Here is a 20,884-nt window from a genome sequence, read left to right on the forward strand (position 1 = left end):
GGCACGAGGTCGCCCCGGGGCTTTGCTCGGCACCTGAAAATAATGCTGAAAATGTATTTCTCCTCCTGTGGGAAAATGTGGTGTCTGTGTGCCGGTTGGGGGCTTAGCACTGCTTGGGGACGCCGGCGCTGCTGTGCGCCTTCTGCAAAGAGCACGGGAGGCTGGCCCGGCCTGCCCAAGCCCCGGCCCATCAGGGTGTCCCTGCTGCCCCCTTCAGCACCCCCATAAGTCTGTCCCTCCAAAGGCGAGCACGCGGCTCCGCGGAAGCACTGGAGGCATGGGCAGAGGGTAGAGTTGGGGTGTGCAGGGGCGGCGTGGGGACCGGCACCTCCAGGCTGGGGCTCCCCAGGTGCCACCACAGCTCTGTTTTCCGGACGAGGGGCCCGCGCGCTCCCCTTCCCACATGCCAGGCTTTAAGGTGTTGGGTGTTTCTTAATTTTTATCATTTTTACCCAAATTGCAACTCTGTCAACATCCGCCGTGACGAGGCGAGGTCTGTGGGAGGAGCAGGAAGGGCCAGCCCCGAAGTCACCAACATTACCATAAAAGTAGGTTCCTTTGGGCAAACGAAATAAACTTTGGGCTCTCGGTGACCTTATCACAACCATCAGGCAGAATATTTCATCGCGGTCTCCTGGAATTACAAGTTAATAAGTAGCAAAGCACTCGGGCTATTTTGTATTGCTGAAGTTCACAGTTGGGCTGCAGACCGAATATGGTCATCTGGGAAGTGGCTTCAGTGTCAGCCTAATGTCAGTAAGTGTCCCAGTGTGACCCTCTGGAAATTCAGTATAATTGAGGGTAAAAATATGTGGTGTGCAAGATACGTGGTATGTTTTGAATCAATAGGGTCTTCTTGGATACTTAATCTTTATTTGTAATTCTGGAAGGTACATGTTCCACTTGATAAATTACTGTCAGGGCATAATTCCTTTGCTGGTACAGGACTCTGATAGGGTTTTCTTTTTCAGCTTAATACGTCAGTATTGTTCAAGTAGTGGTTCAAAGTGTGAAAGCCTGCCCGCTAAAGCAGTTCAAGGAAAAATGCCTCATCATATTTTCAGTTTCTTGAACGAGGCCACTTAGCTGAGACATAGGAGAGCACGCCATAATCTGAAATAAAGGCTTTGACGTATGGTGATTAGACAAGGCTTTGAAGTTGCCTCTCCATAAAGATATTGCAGCTACCAAATAAGGAGGTTTTTGTGACAATAAGTACACCCTTATTGTTAGCAGTTAAAGATGTAATTAAAATGTGTGTAATATATGCATTAACTTTGAACAGAGTTAAGAAGGTATTATTTAAAGCTGTTAACAGGCAAGTAGGTCTTGCTTTATAACATTTTAAAAGTCAGGAGCATTTGTTCCTGCATTTGTCCCAGGTTGTGCAACGAAGCCACTGAAGAGCGGCAGGGCGGCTGCCCAGAGCACAGAGCAGTGCCCGGAGGTGTTACTTACTCCTGTGCTCACTGAGAGCTGCTGTTTGCAAACCGGGGTGAGCCGAGATCTTACCCCCTGCCCTGGGGGGTGATTTTGGCAGCTGTATGTCATTAAAGTTGCTCTCTGCTTAGGGCATGGCGAGGCGTTCCTCAACAGCGGGTCCCACGGGTGGGCTGTGGGGCCATGCCGGGTTCGTGGGGCATCTGCCTACCCCGGCGCTCTCCCGTGCCCACGGTCCCCTGGGGATTGCTCATGGCATTGTGCCGCAGGGCCAACACTACGTGAGTGGAAATAGATGGGGACGAGTCACCCTGGGAAGATGATTCACTTCACCAAAGCGGCATGCTGTCACTTGTTATGGTTACAAACAATCCCGCCACGCTCCCTGGGAATTCATCACCCAGCAGTGGAAAGTAACATGGAAGCCTTTCATCTGATGGAGCAACGCCGCTCCTCAGCTTGGTGAGGTAGAAGCTTCAGTTCCCCACAGCTACCCTGGCCTGAATCCAACCAGAGCTTCCACCTTTCTATGGAAAACAAGACAGTTTCTGTGCAAGTCTCGCTGCCTCGTTTCTGGGGACATAGGACAGCTGATTTTTGATTATTTTTAATTTTAATTTTTTTCCTATGGCTACTCTGATTTAGAAAGATATTTTGTTTCTAACTGGATCATAAGTCATCCTCTGCCCTGCTCACAGCATTAAAGCTGTGCTCCTGTGCCGCTGGGAAGCCTGGCTCCTGACGCTGGCATTAGGAATGAGGAATTTTCAGCTGAGGGCCAGGATAGCTGGCACTGGGCTCCAAAAGGCCGGCAGCCTGGGGGGGTGATGTGGGGGTGACTCGGTCTGTGCCTGCTGCTGCAGCTGCGTGATGAGTTGCGTCTGTGGGCCGAGAGGAGACGTGAAACGCGCGAGGCAGGTCAGTGCAGGCGCTGGCCTTTAATTTGAGCTTGCCGTGCCGCAGCCACCCCAAACATGGCTTTGCAGGGCCCTCAAGGAGGTGCCCAGGGAGCTGCTGGGGCTTCCCCTCAAGCCCGGGAAGCTCTCCGCAGGGACAGGGAGCCCAGCTGTGCCCTGTGCTCCCCCAGGGTCCCCCATGCCACCCCGAGAGCCCAAGGTCTCCTCCAGTGTGCTGGGACGGAGGAGCAGCCTTGGCGCCTGCACAAAGTCATCACGGTGCTGCCGGCCGCCTTGCCGGGGCCGTGACCTGCTGAAGCCGTGGCCTCGTCCCAGCAGTGGCTGGCTCAGGAGAGCCCTGAAAATCCCTCCTTTCCCCATTGCCACCAAAGGAAACACTTGACGACTCTTCCCCGTGGCTGCACACTGAGATTGCGAGAGTTGGTTCCCTGGTTGGCTCACGCTGTGTTTCAACATAAAACCACTGCAGGTCTCTGCTTCACCTTCTCTATTTTAAGAGTCATCGCTCGCTATGACTATTTCCAGGGGCGTTCCCACCAGGTGGCCTGGAATAATCACCCGCTGGGTAATCCATCCCTGGCATGAGTCAGCCCTGCCCTGCACGTGTCCTGCAGGAGACTGGGGCCGTGCATGAGAAAGTTGAACAAACAAATACGACTGCAAACAATGTTTAAAGGCTTGTAAAATACCTCCTGTGTCTGCTTAGGTCACCTTAGTGGAAGCTCATCTTTGCTTAGCCTAGCTTGGCTGGGAAGCTTTTCAAACAAACCCCCCAAAAAGCTGCACGAAGCTGTGCCTAGCCTTCACTGGGCCACCTAAAAACCTTGATTTCAGTTATAAATCTCTTCAAACAGCTCACGTTATCGAAAGCTTTTGGTTATTGTAGTAAACTCTGACCTGGAAAGCCCTTTACACCAGTTCTTCTCTCGGCTCTCCCAGCCTGCCAGACCAAAAGGACATCCTTTATCAAAGCACAGATGCAGCGAGGATTTGACCCAGTTTGCTTGCATTTACTCAGGAGCTGATCTCATTTCCAATTAAGTTTTCTCATCTTTTTGGGCATATCTTAAAGGTGCATACCAAGCTGATATGCTACCCGGAGGGAATGAAAGTAAATTTGCTTATAGGAAAAGGATTTGGGTGGCAGTTTTAAGAAAAATCAGAGCAGATTTTAAACGCAGGTTGAAATGCAGCTCTTGAGAGCAAACGGTGTGATCTGTTGGGAAGAGAGGGCAGGGAACAGCCTGGTAACCTAAGGCTTAGAAATCCTATTTCGGGTGTAAAAGCAGCAGTGGGATGCTCTGATTTCAACCTTTGTGCCCTTTCCGTGGCAAATGCGGCAGAACTCTGCGCTCCCTGATCACAGCCCCATCCCGGGACCTGGGGAAGGGACAGATATCCCCCCCCCCCCCCCCCCCCCCCCGCGCCCCCAAACTTGCTCCCAGGCCTCATGCAAGGGGGCTGTGCCGCTCTCCGTCGGGGGGGGGGGGTCCAGCCCCGCGTTCCCCTTTGTATCTCTGTGGCAGCTGTGTCGCATCCCTGGTGTAACCCCTGGTGTAACCACCCTTGTCTCTCCCTTTTACACACCCCCGCCTTCCACATCCCGCCCTCCCAGCCCCCCCCCCCTTCTCCCCTCTCCCTCCGCACCGCGCACGGCCCCGCCGCATCCCCGCCTCGCCGCCGCGCTGCGCTGCGCCCCCGCGGAGCCGCAACCGGCAACAACCGGCACCGGGGCGGAGGGAGGGCGCAACGGAGCCGACGTGTTTTCGCCGCTCAGCGCTGCCATTGAGGCCCGGCACGGTTCGGATCGGCACGGTGAGAGGCGGGGGGGGGGGGATGCGGGACTGATGGGAGCGGGACCCGGGGGGGGGGGGGGACGGGGACCGGGGGAGGGAGGGGGGGCCCGGACGCCGGAACGGCGTCCGGGCCCCCCCCTCCCTCCCCCGGTCCCCGTCCCCCCCCCCCCCGAGTCCCCGAGCAAAGCCAAAATGCAAGAAATAATTTAAAAAAAATAGATTTTTTTAAAAAAAGATTTAATTAATTTGCCTTAAAATCCCCCCCCGAAAATAATCAGAAAACGGGGCATGAAGGGGAGGAGAGCGGCGTTGCATCTCGGCCGCTGCTCGTTGGAGGATGCCGTCATTTTCCCGGAGGAGGATGCTTTTGGGAGGGGGGGGGGGGTGTCTGTGTGGTGGGAGAGGGGACCTGGAGGTGGCCCCCGGTACCCCTACCCCATCCCTCCCCAACTCTTTCCTAGCCCCCCCCCCAGGAGAGGACTGAGTCCGGGCACACTCGTGACATCAGTTGTGCCGTGCATCCTCCGCTGCGTGCATGTGCGGCGGGACGGGGGTGGCGACGGGGTCCGGAAGGAGGTCTGGCACGTTATGATTTTCTAAATCAGCGCCTGGCTGGCAGCACGGCCTGCTCCGGTCGTGCTTTTCAGCCACCTTGTCCCCAGGCTCCTGGCAGTGACACCGGCGGCTCGTCCCTGCGTGTTCCCAGCCTGGGGTGCAGCAGTGGGGCTGGGGGCCAGCCGGGACTCTCTGGCTCATGTTTAAGAGCCGTGTTGCACAGATACAAATGGGCCAGAGATGCATGTTTCGTGCAACAGCGCTGCAGAAATAATGATCTCATTTCTGCCTTCTATAAATAAATGAAGGTGAAAGGGCACGTTTCCTATTCCCAGCCCTCCAGAGGCTGGATTAAGACCAAGAGCTGGCTGGCTGATGGACAGAGATCTTTCAAATATTAATAGATCTTAAATTATAATTTCAGTGTGACTGGCATCTAAAAGATCATGCCGCAAAATGTACCACTGAGGAATCGTAATATTAGTTATGTCATTGTTTATGGTCAGTATTATTTTTCTGGCTGTTGAGGATGCCAAGGGGGAGGCGGTTTCCAAGAGAAATGGCTTACTTGCGTGTTTCAGGTTTTTCTTCTTACACGGTCAGTGGTGTGAGTCAGGGTTTCTGGGGGCCCCATCTCAGCCGCTGAGGCCTGTCAAAGCCCCCTGTTTCTGCAGTGGGATCTTAAAATTGGTTGATGTTTCTTCTTCTTCAGTTCTTCAAAAAAAATTAAAGTATGCCTAAATGTGCCACTTAGCTTTCAGCTATTCGGAGGTTTTAAATCTATTGTCTTTTCAGCCATGGGCTGCTCTGGGCACGGGGAGCGGTGAGTGAAACACTGAGTATAGGGCAGTAGCCCTAGTTTTGCAGCCCAGTCCCGATGAGTACAGCCCAATACAACCTTTGTGCTTGAATTTTGGCACGTCTGGTCAGTGAGCGCACACGTGTGATTCCTGTGTTGTGAAAACCCTCTCGGGCTTTGCACGGGGCTGCCCAGTGCGTTAGCTGCTGCTTTCCCCTTCCCAGCCGAGCCCCTCTGCCTTGTGAAGGCTGTTGTGCCGCAGCCCCTCTACGTGCCCCCCCCCAGGCACCCCCATCCCAGCTCTCGCCCCGTCGGTTCTGCGAGAGATGCTGATCCTGGTGAAGAGCCTCCTGTCTCCCTGGGTAACAATCCCAGCTGCTTTCACGTTTCTGGGATTGCTTTTTTTTTTTTTTTTTTTGAGCTAAATGCAGTTTTTTGATCTCACACACTGGAGTGTGCTGCTGCTGCTGCATCTTACACGGGGCTTGGAAAAAATTGATATATACACCTGAGTTGCACCGTTGGGTCTTCTCCAGCCTCCCTGGTGTGACCCACCAAGCTTGAAAGAGAAAAAAATACTGATGAGGATTCAAACCTTGCTCACAGTAATTTGTTGTCGCTTTGGCCGGTAGCCCTGGGGACTGTTGTCAACATGCTGTCCTCTGTAGCAACCCACAGCCTGCTCCTGCCTCTTGGCCCCTCTGTTTGCAGGTGATGATGAGTCCCCTGCCTGAATTCAACACAGGGAGGAAAATAGGAGACAAGTGGAGACGTGGAGCCTCCCCTTAGCACCTGTCCTGGGTCCGTCCCGTTACCTGGGGTGGCTTGTTTGGGGCGTCCTCCCAGGTGGGATGCAGGGGCCGCGGTGGTCAGTGCCTGTGGCTCAGCTGCCGGTGTGGGAACCGGTGCTCCTGGTTTGGCATCCCGTACCCTGCCGGGTGCACAGCCCGCTTGGCCTTATAGCCACCATAATCACACGGCATTTATCAGACTTGTCTAATTGATGTTTGCGAGTTAATTTATGAGGTACTTGGAGACCCTTCCAAGAAGCAGTGGCAATGCTTGGGACCATTTGCTGTGACTCTTGGCCACAGGGCGCCTCAAAGTGATGAATGAGCTGTGGTCGGAAGACTTACAGCTGTTACCAGGGGGCTCGCTTTTATTTTTAAGCCCACAATGTCTCTCTAGCTGGTAGCAAAGGACTGTGCCGGTGCCTGGGGTGATGCTGCCCATTCCTGTCCCTGGTACCGGTGCAGCAGGGAGGGTGATCATCCCCTGAGCAAAGCACCACTGCGGGGGGGGTGGTGGCACCGGGGGTGCTCCAGCGTGGCTTTCGGGAGCCGGTGTCCCTGCAGCGCTGCTGGGGGCAGGGGTGGCTTTATGGGGCTGGGGGTGCTCAGGACCAGGGTGATAATGGCTGCCTCCAACCGTGGAGCTGGGCCTGCCGGCATCGTCCTCCCCACCGCCTCCATCGGAGGTAGCCACGGAAATCGATGGCGACGCTCTGGCCACGCAGAAGGAGGCTCGGCTGCGCCGCGGGGCTCCCCGAGCATCCTCCCCCCCCCCCGAGCACCCGTGGCCGGCGGGGGCCCCGAGCGAGGTTTGCTGGGTGCGCGTGGCCGGCATTGGGCGCCAGGGCTCACGTGGTGAGCGGCGGCTGCCGTGGCCCTGCCGAAACGTTCCGCCACGATGGGAGTGGGAACCCCAGGGTGCCCCTGGCCCCGCAGCCGTGGCAGGGGGGATCTCTCGCGGATTTTCTGGCTCGAAGCAGTCCCCAGCGCTCAGGGCGGGGGGGGGGGGGGCTCTCCGGTGCTCCCGCTGCGCCTCCAGCTTGAATTTCCACAGCCAAAAGCTGCCGGCGAGTTCAGGCCAGCGTTTTCCTGCCTCTCAAGTAATTTCCTGCGGCTGTGCTACGCTTCAGCCCGACTCGCGTAGGGAAGGCTCGGGGGGGTTGGCACTGAGAGCGCTTAGAAAATTACATTTAAGACGAAGAGGAAGGGGATGGGAAGCAGCTTAGCTGGCTTTGTTCTAATAGCTGTAATCACCCGAAGCGCAACCATGCGCCCCGTTTCGCTGGGTGCTGCGCAGCCCTGCCGTGGCGGGGGCTGCTGGCGTTGGCTCTCCCCGCCGTGCTGCGCCAGCTTTTGCTTCATCTCAGATGGCAGCTTGCACTTTGCTCCTACTTGGAACAAGTGCCCTTGTTTGGCTTTATTGTACAAAAGACCATATTTTCATAAACAGGGGAAAGGTTGGTCAGATGGTGAAGATGAGGTGTCTTGAAGGGAAGCTGGTGGCTTAAATACCCCAAACTCACCATCTTGCCCGGCTACCGAGTCTGAAAGGAGGAGATAAAGCAGGAGTGCGATTTTAACCTTTTTTTTTCCTCTTCTGACGGTGTTTTCAGACGCCTACACACGCTACTCACAGCGAGCGGGACCTGTGCCGAGAGGAGGAGGGGATCTCTGCAAAGTAAGCTGGGCTTTTTAAAGGCTTTCTCCTTCTTGTTTTGCTTTCTGAGGGCGGTGGAGGCGGAGGTGGTGACCCCGCGCTGGGGAGCACAGGGGCTCCCACCGCCCCGCGCTTTTCCCGTGCTTTCTCCTAGCTGCAACCTGCTCTTGTTACGGGTCGCCAGTGAGAATGATGGTGATTTTCTGTGCTTAATTTCTTCTCTGTTTTAGTGACATAGCGAAAGGCAGCAAGTGCTCTCAGGTGGGCTCCAGTGCAGCCCTGCTCTCACATAAAACGTTTATCTGTTGCACAAATTGTTTATCTACGAACAAGCCGTGCAGAGATCAAAGATCTTTCTACAAAATGTTAATTAAATGAATAACGGCGTGTTGTTGAGGCTTGAAGAAGGAAATGAGGTTTAGCTTTGTTAAGGAGGTGCCTGGTGGAAATACATACAGTATTCCTCAAATTTCAGTTTTTCCTGTTTTCCCTGGGGGAAGAGGGCAAACCTGACTGTTGCTTCAGAGGTTCTATAAACTGTTTTTCTTGGTCGTGTGTAATGTGGGGGTTTGATGTGATCCAGTGTGACAGCATTGGAGGGGGAGAGAATGTGACCGCGGCGATTCTGTTCCTGCTTCATGCCATAATATACAACATACCACATACTGCCGTGAGTCTTGCAGGAAGCAGAAATAAATCTGCCTGTCCTGGCACGGACAAATGTGGTGGTGGTGATGGGGGGGGGATGGCTGGTGGGAGAGCAGGCATTGAGGATGTTTCGTTTTATAGATGTGTGACAAAAGAGCTAGTGCCGAGGAAAGGGCGAGACGTATGTTGGTTAGCAGGGGGAATTAGAGGAGATGCGTGTGCGACAGGGTTTAATCTCTTAATGAGAAAAATATATCCCAGCTGCCTGTGGTGGGGCGAGTTCAGGGACGAGCATGGCGTTGCGTGAGAGCTCGACCTTGCACCTTGTGTCCTCTGCCCGCCGCCCCTGAGATTTGTCCGAAGGATGCTCGGGAGCCGGGATGGGGACCTGTGATCGACAGCAAGTGCAAAACACCCCGTGGGGCAAGAGCGAGGACGTGGGGGAGAGGATGAATTTGTCTCAGATAAGGGCTGGTCGCCAAAGAGCGCCCTGCCAGGTTGTTTCCTTCAGTTCCCGAGCCCATTACTAAGCTCTGCTCCCTTGATTAGTTGGTGCCTGTGTGGAGCAGTAATGAGAGCTGGGCTCAAGCCATCAATTCTAGGTCAGTGGTTGTGTGCTGGGGATTTGGGATTGGGCAGGGGGAGGGGAGCCGGAGCTGGACGCCTGCCTCCGAAAAGCAACGTGGAGCCTGCGTTAAGGCAGCCCTGCCTGCACCCATCGGGGTGGAAAGGCTGCCTGCACCCAACGGAGCGGGGCTGTGCTTCCCCGGTCTGCAAAGTGTCCCAGGGGCCACGTTGCACCCCGTCACCCTGGAGGTGGGCTGTGCCTGTTAAGGAGGCTCGTTGCCCGTTTGAGATGTGCTCTCCTGAGAGGATAACATTGGAATAATTAGCTCCATTAAGGAGCCAGAAGAAATAATCGAGTTTTAAAACTGGAAGAGACTTTGCCGTGCTCCTGAGCAGTATCCTTTGCCTCTCGCAGAGCTGCTTTCCTCTCCCCCTGGCAGCAGAGATCTCATTTACTGTCGACTTGTCATTGTTTCTGGTGTTTAACCTCTGATCCTTCCCTAAATGTGGGCAGGTGAGGCTAGGCGGTGAAGAGCAGCATGGACCTGGATGTGCTGAACATGTTTGTCATCGCCGGCGGCACGCTGGCCATCCCCATCCTGGCCTTCGTGGCCTCCTTCCTCCTCTGGCCCTCAGCGCTCATCCGCATCTACTACTGGTGAGTTCATTAGCCCAGCTGCTCTCATTTTAGCGCAGGGGTGGAATTACCTGATGGTGATGGTCCCCATCAGGTCCCTGCGCCCTGGCACACACAGAAAAGCACAAAGAGCCCACAGGCAGCAAGGTGGCACAGACAGAGGTGGGTGTTCCTGCCCGTGACGGCAACAGGAGCAGGTGAGGTGGGGTTTTCCACAGGCATGCTGGCTGTGTGTAGCTTTAAGCATCTCTGGGAGAAGAAAACGGCATTTTCTTACTGTTTTTTTGTTGCTGGGGCTTAAGTCTGTCAGGGCAGCCTCAGCTGGGCTGCAGGATGTCTCCGAATGTTTCTGGGTTGTTTCCCCCAAGGACAGGACTGCAACTGAGAAAAGCATCACCGTTGCTGCCTGTCCCCCAGCCTGGCAGCCCCACAGGCTGGTGAGCTCCCCCCTTACCAACGCAGCCGTCAATGTGGGTGTCCTCGGCTCTGCCGCAGCTCCCCGGGCTCACGCACTCCCTCCCGGCTAACAGCCTGCTCGGCAGGCAGGGACTTTTCTCTCGCTAGTAGCTACAAAGGAGGCTTTTCTCATTCTCTCCCTCTCTTCTGGGCTGGAGCATCGGAGAAGATGGAGCGATGCTTTTCCTTACCCCCTTGCATCTCGTGCTTTCTGATACCAGGAGGCAGGTGCTACATCCTTCAGTCCTTGGCTGTCCCTGGAAATCAGTGATAAGCACGCTGCTAGCTTTCCCGTCTGGGTTTGTTGCAGGGGAAAACTGGAATAATGCTCCTTTCAGAAGCTGGGGCAGCATCTCATCGCCCGGTGCAGGCAGCAGCAGGCGGCACGGCAGGCTGCCCTCACGTGCTGCCGGCAGATGGTGGCTCCTGCAGTTTTGCTCACGGGGTGTTTCCAAATCACTGACCTCCTGTGAGAGGAGGACGTTAGCCCACCCCGGCACTCAGATGCAGCAGCGTGATGAAGCCCGTTTCTAACAGCACGTTTATTAGCAACCTTTTAATCACAGCATCTGGGGGCTGAGAGAGGAGGGAGAATGGGATGAAAACTCCAGCGACTGGATCGACACAGGGGAGAATTTCTTCCCGTTGTGCATTGCATGAGGACCTGAGAGGCCAAATGTTGCTCTGCAAAGGAGAGCAGGCGGTGGGACAGCCTCCTGCCCCAGGGACGTCTGGGCTGCTGCCCGGGGCAGGTCCAGACCGTACCGGGTTTGTCAGTCAAAGGGGTTTTTTTCCTTTGGACATACGAGTGGCTGGTGGAAGCCAGGGAGGACCCTGATGGGCTCAGGTTCAGAGGAGGATTGCTGGAGAAATGCGACCGCACCAGAGCAGAGCGAGTGTGGTCGGGGCGAAGCCTTTGGAGGGCCACAGGCAGGGGTGGCAGAACGGGGCAAAGGAGGCACAAGGGGCTGATGCCGGGAGCTTTGAGGAGCCTGGTTGAGGGAGATAAAAAAGACCCTGCTGCCTCGTCCTTTGGGGTTGCAAGTTAGGGGCTGAGTAAAAATGCACCGTGGGTAGGTCAGGCTGTGTTCGGCTGAGGGAGGGAGCATGTGAGCAGAGATCAGCAGGGCTGTTTTCTTTTGGAGGGTAAGTGCCTCCGTCCTCTCTCCTCCAGCATTTCTGGCAGCACTGGCATCTTGCAGGAATAACCGCAATGCTCTGTTTCACGGCCACCTCTTTTCTTAGGGATAGTGGGTGAGAAGAGTGGGTTTGCCCTTTACTCTTCCTTTCCTGTTTGCTTCTTTCTGAGTCGGCTCTTTTTTGGGACAAAATCGTTGCGCTTCCCCATCGGCAGAGGCAGGAGAGGGGGCAGGCAGCGTGCCATGCTGTCTGGCCGGTTCATCCCCGTGCGGCTCCAGCTTTGCGGCACCGCTCCTGGGAGGTCCCCGGGAGGTCCCGGGGGACGCTTCTCCCTTCTCCCACCACTCGCTTCCCCCCTCCTCCTCCTCGGTGCCGGTCTGCGTGTCCTCAGCTGGCGCGGCCAAGGGTCACGCCGGGCCCCCGTCGCCGACGGCCTCACTCCCACCGCTGCCGCTAACGCATCTCCCCGCCGGGTGTGACGTCCAGGGCTGCCCCGCTGACCCCAGCCCCAGAGCCTGCCTGCTCTGCCTGCTCTGCCGCCAGGGGTTAATCAGTTTAGCCACTGCCACTAAGCGCGTTAACACCTCGCGAGGGATCAGTTCAGCTTTGCACAGATTATTTTGCCTTCTGCTGAATTGATCCATCAGGATCAGTTGCTAAAAATGTTATCATCTTGCCCATCGGTAGTTTACACCAGTGCCTTTGAGGCGAGGACTCTTAAGACACTTATTCAGGGAGAAATTCACCTCCCCTTGTAGGACCAGCACAGAGCCGAGATGCTGCTTAAATTCCACTAACTCCCTCTAAAAAGGGATTATGCTAAAAGAGGATTGCACTATGCATAAGCTTTGTGTGGGCAGAGAGCTAGGACAGCCCAGCAGTGTTGGTGACCTTGCTCTTGTGTCTCAAATAAATTCTGATATCACTTATAAAAGTATTTGCCCGTATCTTGGCCCTCAGGAGTAGCCTGGTAATTATCCTGACGAGGGTTACGTCTGAGCACAGGGGAAATGCAGAGGAAGTGAGCCTCCTCCTCCTCCGTCTTGGACTGCATGTACACATCATGTGTCCAAAGTGTCACCGATAATCTCTGCCCAGGTCCCCTCTGGCCAGCAGTTTCACTGCATCCTCCTTGAGCAGGCTCCAAGCATGCGCTGGCAGGAGCTGTCTGCCTCTGCTTTCAGAGGAATAACCCAGGTTTCCCTGGGCTTAGCCTGGTATCTTCTGGGGTGTTTGACCCTGTGTAAGGGTGGCCCCCCCCCGATCCTTTGTGTACGTACAAATAAATTTTTAAGGCTCATCTAGTTCATATATGGGGAATGGATTTCTGTGGTGCTCCTGGGCGACATGGTTGTTTTGGCTGGGATCCAATGTGGTGTGATGTTGTCCCATGGCTGCAAGGGTGCGCCCCAATAAACTCGTGACAGATGCATCTTACCCACCTGGAAAAAGTGCCTCCCTTGGCCTGCCCATCCTGCATGCTGCCTTGTCGTGTGTGTTCTGCCTTGCTTTCTTGAGCCTCTCTCCTCATACCAACCTTTGGGTGTTTTCAGTTTTAGGTTTGTTATTTTGGCCCATTTCCATTGCCTTGAGGGATCTGTGCAAATTAATTATTTCGGGTATTTTTTGAAGTTTTTGACAAACAGAGTGTCTCCACAAGCCATCTGCAGCACAGCCATGAATAGCCAGCGGCTGGTACTACACCTGTAAGGGATCACATGTAAGCATAGGGTCTGGTCCAGGGACCAGATGCTCAGAATTAGTCCCAGTTAGGGCCATGACAACACTGACGTGAGCCCAACCTAATTGGCCTTAGCAAACTAGCAAACCGCAGCTGAGTTTGGACTTGTCACCTGGCTTATATTACCACTGGGCCCCAGTCTTGCCTCGCTCACTGGTGGTGTTTTCTCCTTGTTTCCAGGTACTGGCGCCGAGCCTTGGGTATGCAGGTTAGATATGCAAACTACGATGACTATCAGTTTTGTTATTCCTATAGAGGGAGACCTGGATACCGACCATCCATCCTGATGTTACATGGGTTCTCAGCCCACAAAGACATGTGGCTGTCTATAGTCAAGGTGGGACTCAATTTCTATCATATTGCTACTTAGTGAGAGTCAACAGTCCTGGGCTTGAAGGTGGTGTGGGGACGCAACGGTTGCATGCATGGGATGTGATGATCACTGTAACATGCTAGAAACACCCTCCTTAGCTCTGTGCTCATTGCTTGTTGGATCCCTTTCATCCCTATGACATGCCGAGCTGCAGGGCAAGAGCAATACATACCTGCCTTCTCCATGGGAAGCGAGTCTTGCCCGTGGTTTCTCGTCATGTCATCCTTGGTAGGATGTGAGCTGACTTATTCTGGTGCATGAGTAACCAGGGGCTGCCAGGAGGAGCCTACCTGGTCCCACCCGTGGTCACCAGTTTCCATCCCTGAGCTTTGCAGCGGTTCCCCTGCACCGTAACCACCCCTGGTTTGTTTCTGCAGTTCCTGCCGAAGAACCTGCACTTGGTGTGTGTTGACATGCCCGGGCATGAAGGCACAACGCGCTCCGCCTTGGACGATTACTCCATTAGTGGGCAAGCTAAAAGAATACACCAGGTAATGCCCCGGCGTTGCGTCGCCTTTGCAGAGGGATGCAGGGATGTGGGGACATGAGGGATGCTAAGCTCCGTGAGCCCTGCCTCGTGTGGCCCCGCTCCCTCCCTTCCCAGGCAGCCAGAGCCATCGACCTCAAGCTTTTGAGCTGAATTTCTCTAATGACCCCATGCCGTTGCTTCGTCCCCGCTAACAATGCTCCTTCTGCTCCCCTGCCAGTTCGTGGAGTGCATCAAGCTGAACAGAAGGCCCTTTCATCTGGTTGGGACTTCCATGGGCGGAAACGTTGCCGGCGTCTATGCTGCTCAGTATCCAGAAGACATTTGCAGCCTGACCCTTATCTGTCCTGCAGGTGGGCAATGCAGGGGAGGTGAGATGGGGAGAGGGCAAGCAGGAGCCAGTGCAAAAGCCCAGAGCAGCGCTGGAGGCACAATAGGCTTTTAGTGCAAAACATTTTGAAAGAATTTGTATGTATGGTCTGAAAATTTCTAGCAGGGCGAGCCTGCAGGACACGGGAGCAAATCACAGTCTTGTCCTGACTGCTCTTCCCTGGGGCTTTGGAGTCTGCCCCGCTATGCCATGGTTAGAGCTGGGACTAGAGTAAATGGGACAATTCCTGCTCTGGAGGAAAATGTGTTTCCCCTTGGGGTGGCAGCCGTTTTATATGGCATGTCCGTAGCCTCTCAGTCTGGAGGGGGAACCCAGGCAGCAATGGGAAAAGTCTCCCCAGTCTGACTGCTTGAGACCCCCGGCGTGCCAGAGGGCTGGGGCTCTGGGAGCCGGCGAGCTCACTCCTCCCACGTTTGGGTGCTCCAAGATGGAAGACCATTTTGGGGCTGGGTGCAGGTCAGCGGGGTGTCCCCATGCCCGTGCACCACTCCTCCATCCCCACTGTCCCCTCGGCCGGTGGGGGGCTCGGGAGAGGCTGGGCAGGACATGCCGCAGGAGACATGGGGGGTTTGGCAGGGAGCTTCTCTGCCAGGGAGGGCTTTGCTGCATCCCGGTTGTTACAGCAGCTCTTTCCCTCTCCCATGCAAGGAAAGCGGCTCCCAGGTAATTAATGAAGCAAAGCACAAGGTTACCAAGCTCCCAGGCGCTGGGTGTGACAAGGCTCCCCTCCTCCCTGGGAGAGGTGCTGGCCAACTCTCCAGGGTTTCTGGATGTGCAACCTCTGTGTGGGGGCTGCAGAGAGGTTTGGGGTTAAGCTGCTGGGGGATTCTTCCCCGCAGTGGTGCATGTGGACGGGGCTTCTGAAATTTTCTGTCTATCCCTTTGCTGTAGCAGGCTGGGCATGGGCATTAGTATTTGCATCCACCATCCACATAAAAATAGACACTATATATACCATATAGTTTTTGCCGAAGTATTCCTGCCTGTCTACAGGGAATACACCTCGTGTTGCATCAGCCCGCAGGGCTCGGTGGTGTCCTGGAGCAGGAGGGAGCCTGGGGTACCTCTGGGTACATATTAAGGTTGCTGTATGTACAGATTTAATTCTCCCCCTCTATTTTAATTTTATTTTTTTAATGATAGAGCAAGTGGCAGGCCAGAGGCAGGGATGATGCAGGTCACTACAGTGATGCTCTGTTCCTGGGGCTGTTGGGGTCTCATCCGGGTTTTAGCTTGTGTCCCCCTTCTCGTTTGACCCAGGCCTGCCAAGTACCACCGACAGCAAGTTCATTAAGCAGCTTCGGGAGCTGCAAGAGTCCAAATGCATCGACAGGATCCCTTTAATTCCCTCGACGCCCGAGGAGATGGCGGATATGCTGAAGCTTTGCTCCTACGTTCGCTTCAAGGTGCCACAGCAGGTGAGGAGCCCGGGCTGGCTACAGCAGCTGGGAAAGGGGGGTTGGAGAGCAGGGGACAGGTTTGCTTCTCCCTGAGCCTGCACGGTGGCAGCCGAGGCGATGCCAGGAGCAGAGCTAGTGCTGCCATCCCCCCATCAACCAGGCGGGACACCCCCAGCCCCGCTCCCAGCACCTTTCCAGCACTTTCCCTTCAAACTCGCTTTTCCCACCGCCCTCTCGCAGCGCCCGCTGAAATTCCTCCTCCAGCGACGCCTTTGGCAGCAGGCTGGGATGTCGAAGGGCTTTTTAGTAAATATGGCTGGCAGGAAGAATTAAATAACTAAGGCAGCTGTTGTCCGGCCTGGAGGGGAATTGTTTGCTGCTTTTTAAGCAAAAGCAATGGAAATGTTAATCACCTCATTGTCAGGCGAGAGGAACTTGGGGAGGGACTGGCCATTAAGCTGGTTTTCCTTAGGAAGTCTGGGGTGAGTAGATCGGAGGGTAAGAAAACAAAAAGTATGGTAACGCCAAGACTGTCGGGGTGGTGGGGCCGCGATCCCAGCTGCCTGCCATGCTCATGGGCGCTCTCGGGCGCGCTCAGCCATGTGCGGGGCACGGGTCCCCCCCCAGCAGCTCTCCTCTGCTCTCCCTGCAGATCCTCCAGGGCCTCGTCGACGTTCGCATCCCACACAATGATTTTTACCGGAAACGTAAGTGTGTGGCGGCAGCCCCCCTCACCAGGATTTCCAGCCGGACCCCCAGGGCATGGGGACGGTGCTGTCACCTGCCCGTGTCCCCTGCTGCCATCTGTCCCCTGCACCCCCCTGCTGCCTTGCTGAGGGTGGGAGGGGGCAGTGTCATTAACAGATTTGGGGATGCGCCTTGGTCACTGGTAGCAACCCACTGCCACCCCCACGGGCGATGGGGTTGCTGCTTTACCCTCGTCCTGCCAGCTGGGTTAATTAGTACTAATACCTACGAGGAGATGGGCTCGGAAGAGGGTCTCTCTGCAGAAGGGCTTGGTGGCGGTGCAGGACTCAGCCTTTGCCAGGACAGCCCATCGGGGCTCTCTCCATCACCCCCGCCTGGGTTTCCCACCGAGGGGATGCTGGCAGGGCTGGCCCGCGGGGACCACAGTGAGAAGGGAAGGCAAAGCATCCCCCTTGTAGGACTGACTCTCCTCTTGCCCCCACTAGTGTTTTTAGAAATCGCGGATGAAAAGTCCAGGCACTCTCTCCATGAGAACATGAGCAAGATCAAAGCACCGACGCAGGTCATCTGGGGAAAGCAGGACCAGGTACGCAGCCTCCTCCGCCTCCCCCGTGGGACCGCGTCTCCATCTCTGCCCGTGTCCACCCGTGGGAGCATGGCGTGGGCTATGCTGCCAGGCTGTGTGCTGCTCTGCGTCGAGCTGGCACACGTGTGTCCCCATCCCCAGTGGGTTTGGACACGGGGGCTCGGCGGGGTGACGGGCAGAAAGCCAGCGTGGGACCGGAGGGAGGAGAGGGCAGAGCTGGGGCTGGGGAGGGCGAGGGGGCAGGCGGGGGGCAGGTGCCAGCGCCGCAGCAGGCGTGGGCTGGGGAGAGGAATAAAGTGCCAGCAAAGAGAGTTGTCCTGGCAACTGGGAAGAGATGTGCTGTTCGTGGGCAGGCGGCGAGGTGAGGCAAGGCGTGGGGCTTCGTAGGGCTGGTTACACAGGGAGGAGTGAGAGGGGGAGGAGGCAAGCTGCAGGCACGCAAAGCGCTCTGTAAATGCAAGGGTGCAAGCATTTGCTTGTAATGACCCCTTTGCACTGAGGCGGCAGCCAAAAAGCATCCAAGAGAATTCCCTGCCACGTGCTGAGACCGGCACCGTGCAGCCTCCCGGTCCCGTCCCCAGGCATGGGTACTGCATGATGGGGCTGGCATCACAAGGACCGTGTCCGCATCCCTGCTCAGCATCTCGCTTGGACTTGCAAAGGCAGCTGCAACGGGGTTTCTATGGTGTCCAGCAAAACCTAGCCCTGCCCGTGGGAATGACTATTTTTTCCCCTGCCATCCAGGTCCTGGACGTTTCTGGCGCCAGTGTTTTAGCGAGCGCTATCCCGGACTGCCACGTGTACATCCTGGAGAACTGCGGGCACTCGGTGGTGGTGGAGCGGCCCCGCAAGACGGCCAACCTCATCCTGGAGTTCCTGGCGCTGCTGCACAGCATGGACAGCAACAAGAAGCAGGCATGAGCGTGGCGGGGAGCCGAGCACCCACGCCGGGTCTTTTAAATTGTAAAGTACTGCAGCTTTGATAAGTTCTCAGGGATCTTGTATGAATCGGGGTGAATGTGCCAAAGTCCCTGAGGAAGGCAGAATCACTGATACCTAAACCTATAGCACCGCCGGCACAGCGACCTAGGGGTCATTGAGCAACCTCCATAGATACAGGAACGGAAGCAGAATCTCTCCCTTTTCTACTTAGAGATAAAGTAGGAATGAGCCGAAATCACCAAGCGCTAGCCATGCAGTGTGCTGAAGCTCCTTATGCAGCCACCCATCTTACCCGAGTTACCGGCACGTAGTTGTAATGACATTTACCTAAACTGTATAAGAAACGTAGGAAGGAGGAAGCGTCCTGGACTGAGACTTACGATATTTCTACTACTTAGAGTCTGTTGCGTTGCATGCTGCCGTGCTGTAAGAGAACCCCAGTGCTCCAGGCGTCTGCTCGAGTGCTCTTTGTGTAGCTCCTTAACTCGTGATTTACGCAGAAAACACCAGAAAACTTCATGCGTGGAAGTCCAATGACTGTATGTGCAAAAATGTTTACACTTTGAGTGGGTTTTTTTAAATCCCCCAACAGCTCTTGTGTATATGTAATGCCTTAACATTGCCCAGGGTACGGCATCCATGCACAGCCTGCCTTGCCCGGGGGATGGTTCCCCCTGCGGGTGAACATGGCGAGTGAAAACTTGGGGTGCAGACAGCAGCTTTGCCACTGTTGTGCAAACCAGAGGGATGGAAACCCCCCGGGGCAATTTGGTCCCCAAGCCCAAGTCAGCAATAAACCTGTGGGCAGGGTGCGAGTCAGCAAACTCGGGTGAACTCTTGTCTCAGCTCTTCTACCACGTATGCTGCTGAACACGTTGATGTAAATAACGATTTTCTTAATGAATTCTGTGAATTCTGTGAATGCCGACGTCACCGAAACCAGGCGTGAGGAGTGGGAGCGGGCTGTGTCTGCGAATAGCGTGGGTGTGCGGGCTCCTGGGCTTGCTGGGTGGCGAGGAGGGGGACAGCTCTCCTGCGAGGCGCTGGGCGGTGGCGTGGAAACGTATGGTGTGCTTGTGCTTCTTCTTGATGGTTTGTAACTCCTGGCCAAGTGAAATTATAGATAGAAACGGGTAATGCAGACAAGCTACGCTTTGCAGCCTGCAAGGCGAAGCACGGGGACGCATCCTGCACCTCCCTGGGTGCAGTCCCTCGCCGCGTGTTCAAGGGGAGAGGGCTGGTCCTAGTCTCGGGCAGGACCAAGGGCCGCCGGAGGGCAAGGTGGCGCGTGGTCCTCTGCGAGGCGAAGCAGCAGGCGGCCGTCACCCCTCGGACACCCCAGCCCTCCTTCCTCGGGTGTCGACACCGGGTGCTGCCAGAGCCCCCGCGCAGACCGGGTATGCACACTACACTTGCGGTGCTGACAGCCATCTTCTCACCGTCTTTGTGAGGTACCCCAATCTGTACGTATATCTGGAACTCCCCGTCAGCTTCTCTGCTCTTTTTAAGAGAAGAAACATTGTTCTTTTAGAAAATTAGAAATTTGCTGTTAATTGCTTGTTTATTGTTTCTACTACAGGAGTTGATTTAAAAAAAAAAAAAAATTGCTGATAGTTTTATGTGGTAAAAGCCAGAAAAAGTTGTTGGGTATCTATATGGTTTCTCATATGCCACAGATTGCTGTACGCAAAGGATTTATATGGCTATTAAAATCTAGTGATTTAAGGAGTCTGCTGTGCAATGATTATTTTTTCCTTTGAGGTGAAAGGGGACTGTGGAGTGGGATGATGCATGTGTGGTGGTTTTGGCTGGGATAGAGTTAATTTTCTTCATAGTAGCTAGCATGGGGCTACATTTTGGATTTGTGCTGAAAACAGTGTTGATAATGCAGAGATGTTTTCATTACCGCTGAGCAGCGCTTACCCAGGGTCAAGGCCTTTTCTGCTTCTCTCACCACCCCACCAGTGAGTAGGCTGGGGGGGCACAAGGAGTTGGGAGGGGACACACTGGGACAGCTAACCCAAACTGACCCGAGGGATATTCCAGACCATACGATGTCATGCTCAGCATTTAAAGCTGGGGGAAGAAGAAGGAAGGGGGGGACACACATTCATAGTGTTGGCCTGTGTCTTCCCAAGTACAAGTAACCGCTACGCCTGATGGAGCCCTGCTTTCCTGGAGATGGCTGAACACCTGCCTGCCCACGGGAAGTGCTGAATGAATTCTTTGTTTTGCTTTGCTTGCGTGCATGGCTTTTGCTTTCCCTATTAAGCTGTCTTTATCTCAACTCATGAGTTTTTTCACTTTTACTTTTCTGATTCTCTCCCCCATCCCACTGTGAGGGAGGTGAGTGGGCGGCTGCGTGGTGCTTGGTTGCCGACTGGGGTTAAACCACGACAGCATGGCACAGGGGTCTTGCTCTGCTGCTTCTTTCCACCCCACGTTTCTGGGAGGTGCAGGTTTTGCCTCGAGGAATATCGGATAATGTCAACAGAGATGGTGAAGACCAGGAAGGCTCAAGTATCATCTCTTCAAAGACAACATGAATTTTGCTTTTTTCTTTTTATTAAGAGGAGGTGGCCCTAAACACTCAAAAGCATAATAAAACCTCAAGGGGCAGAGGAGTTAGGTTTTAAGCACCAAGATTCCTCTTAAAACTCTTGAAAGTGTGTTAAATACCAATTTCAGCTGTAATTACAAGTCTTAACTGAATTCATACAGTGTGCTAGGAATAGCGTTACATCAATATCCAGGCAAAAGTATTTGCATTTCTCCTTTCCCCAGGAGGCTGCCGAGGCCCGGCAGCTGCTTTGTTTGACCGAGGAGCTGCAGGGAGGGCTGGGGACCATCCTC

The 20,884-nt window shown here is 54.9% G+C and overlaps 1 protein-coding gene across 6 annotated transcripts; it reads left to right on the top strand.

Annotated features, from left to right (window-relative positions):
- Positions 1-563: 563 nt before the first annotated feature.
- ABHD6 (abhydrolase domain containing 6, acylglycerol lipase) lies at positions 564-19,759 on the top strand. Of its 6 annotated transcripts, none has more exons than XM_041118720.1 (10): positions 564-756; positions 7,912-7,976; positions 9,681-9,828; positions 13,325-13,481; positions 13,895-14,008; positions 14,225-14,357; positions 15,656-15,813; positions 16,448-16,502; positions 16,989-17,089; positions 17,834-19,759. In XM_041118720.1, exons 3-10 carry the CDS (start codon positions 9,710-9,712, stop codon positions 18,008-18,010), a joined length of 1,014 nt encoding a protein of 337 aa, XP_040974654.1. In that variant the 5' UTR covers positions 564-756; positions 7,912-7,976; positions 9,681-9,709; the 3' UTR covers positions 18,011-19,759. The 6 variants fall into 6 exon arrangements, with proteins under 6 accessions (XP_040974654.1, XP_029899798.1, XP_040974656.1 ...); XM_030043938.2 differs by having other exon boundaries at positions 9,685-9,828; XM_030043940.2 differs by lacking the exon at positions 564-756 and adding an exon at positions 4,046-4,172.
- The last annotated feature ends 1,125 nt before the right edge of the window (positions 19,760-20,884 follow it).

This window comes from Aquila chrysaetos, chromosome 20 (genome assembly GCF_900496995.4).
Source record: "Aquila chrysaetos chrysaetos chromosome 20, bAquChr1.4, whole genome shotgun sequence".
Classification (NCBI taxonomy): Eukaryota; Metazoa; Chordata; class Aves; order Accipitriformes; family Accipitridae; genus Aquila; species Aquila chrysaetos.

Coding starts and splice junctions, on each gene's coding strand:
- ABHD6 (XM_041118720.1), top strand. CDS start 9,710: ATGGACCTGGATGTGCTGAACATGTTTGTCATCGCCGGCGGCACGCTG. Junction 16,503..16,988: donor CAATGATTTTTACCGGAAAC/GTAAGTGTGTGG, acceptor TGCCCCCACTAG/TGTTTTTAGAAATCGCGGAT. Junction 17,090..17,833: donor TCTGGGGAAAGCAGGACCAG/GTACGCAGCCTC, acceptor CCTGCCATCCAG/GTCCTGGACGTTTCTGGCGC.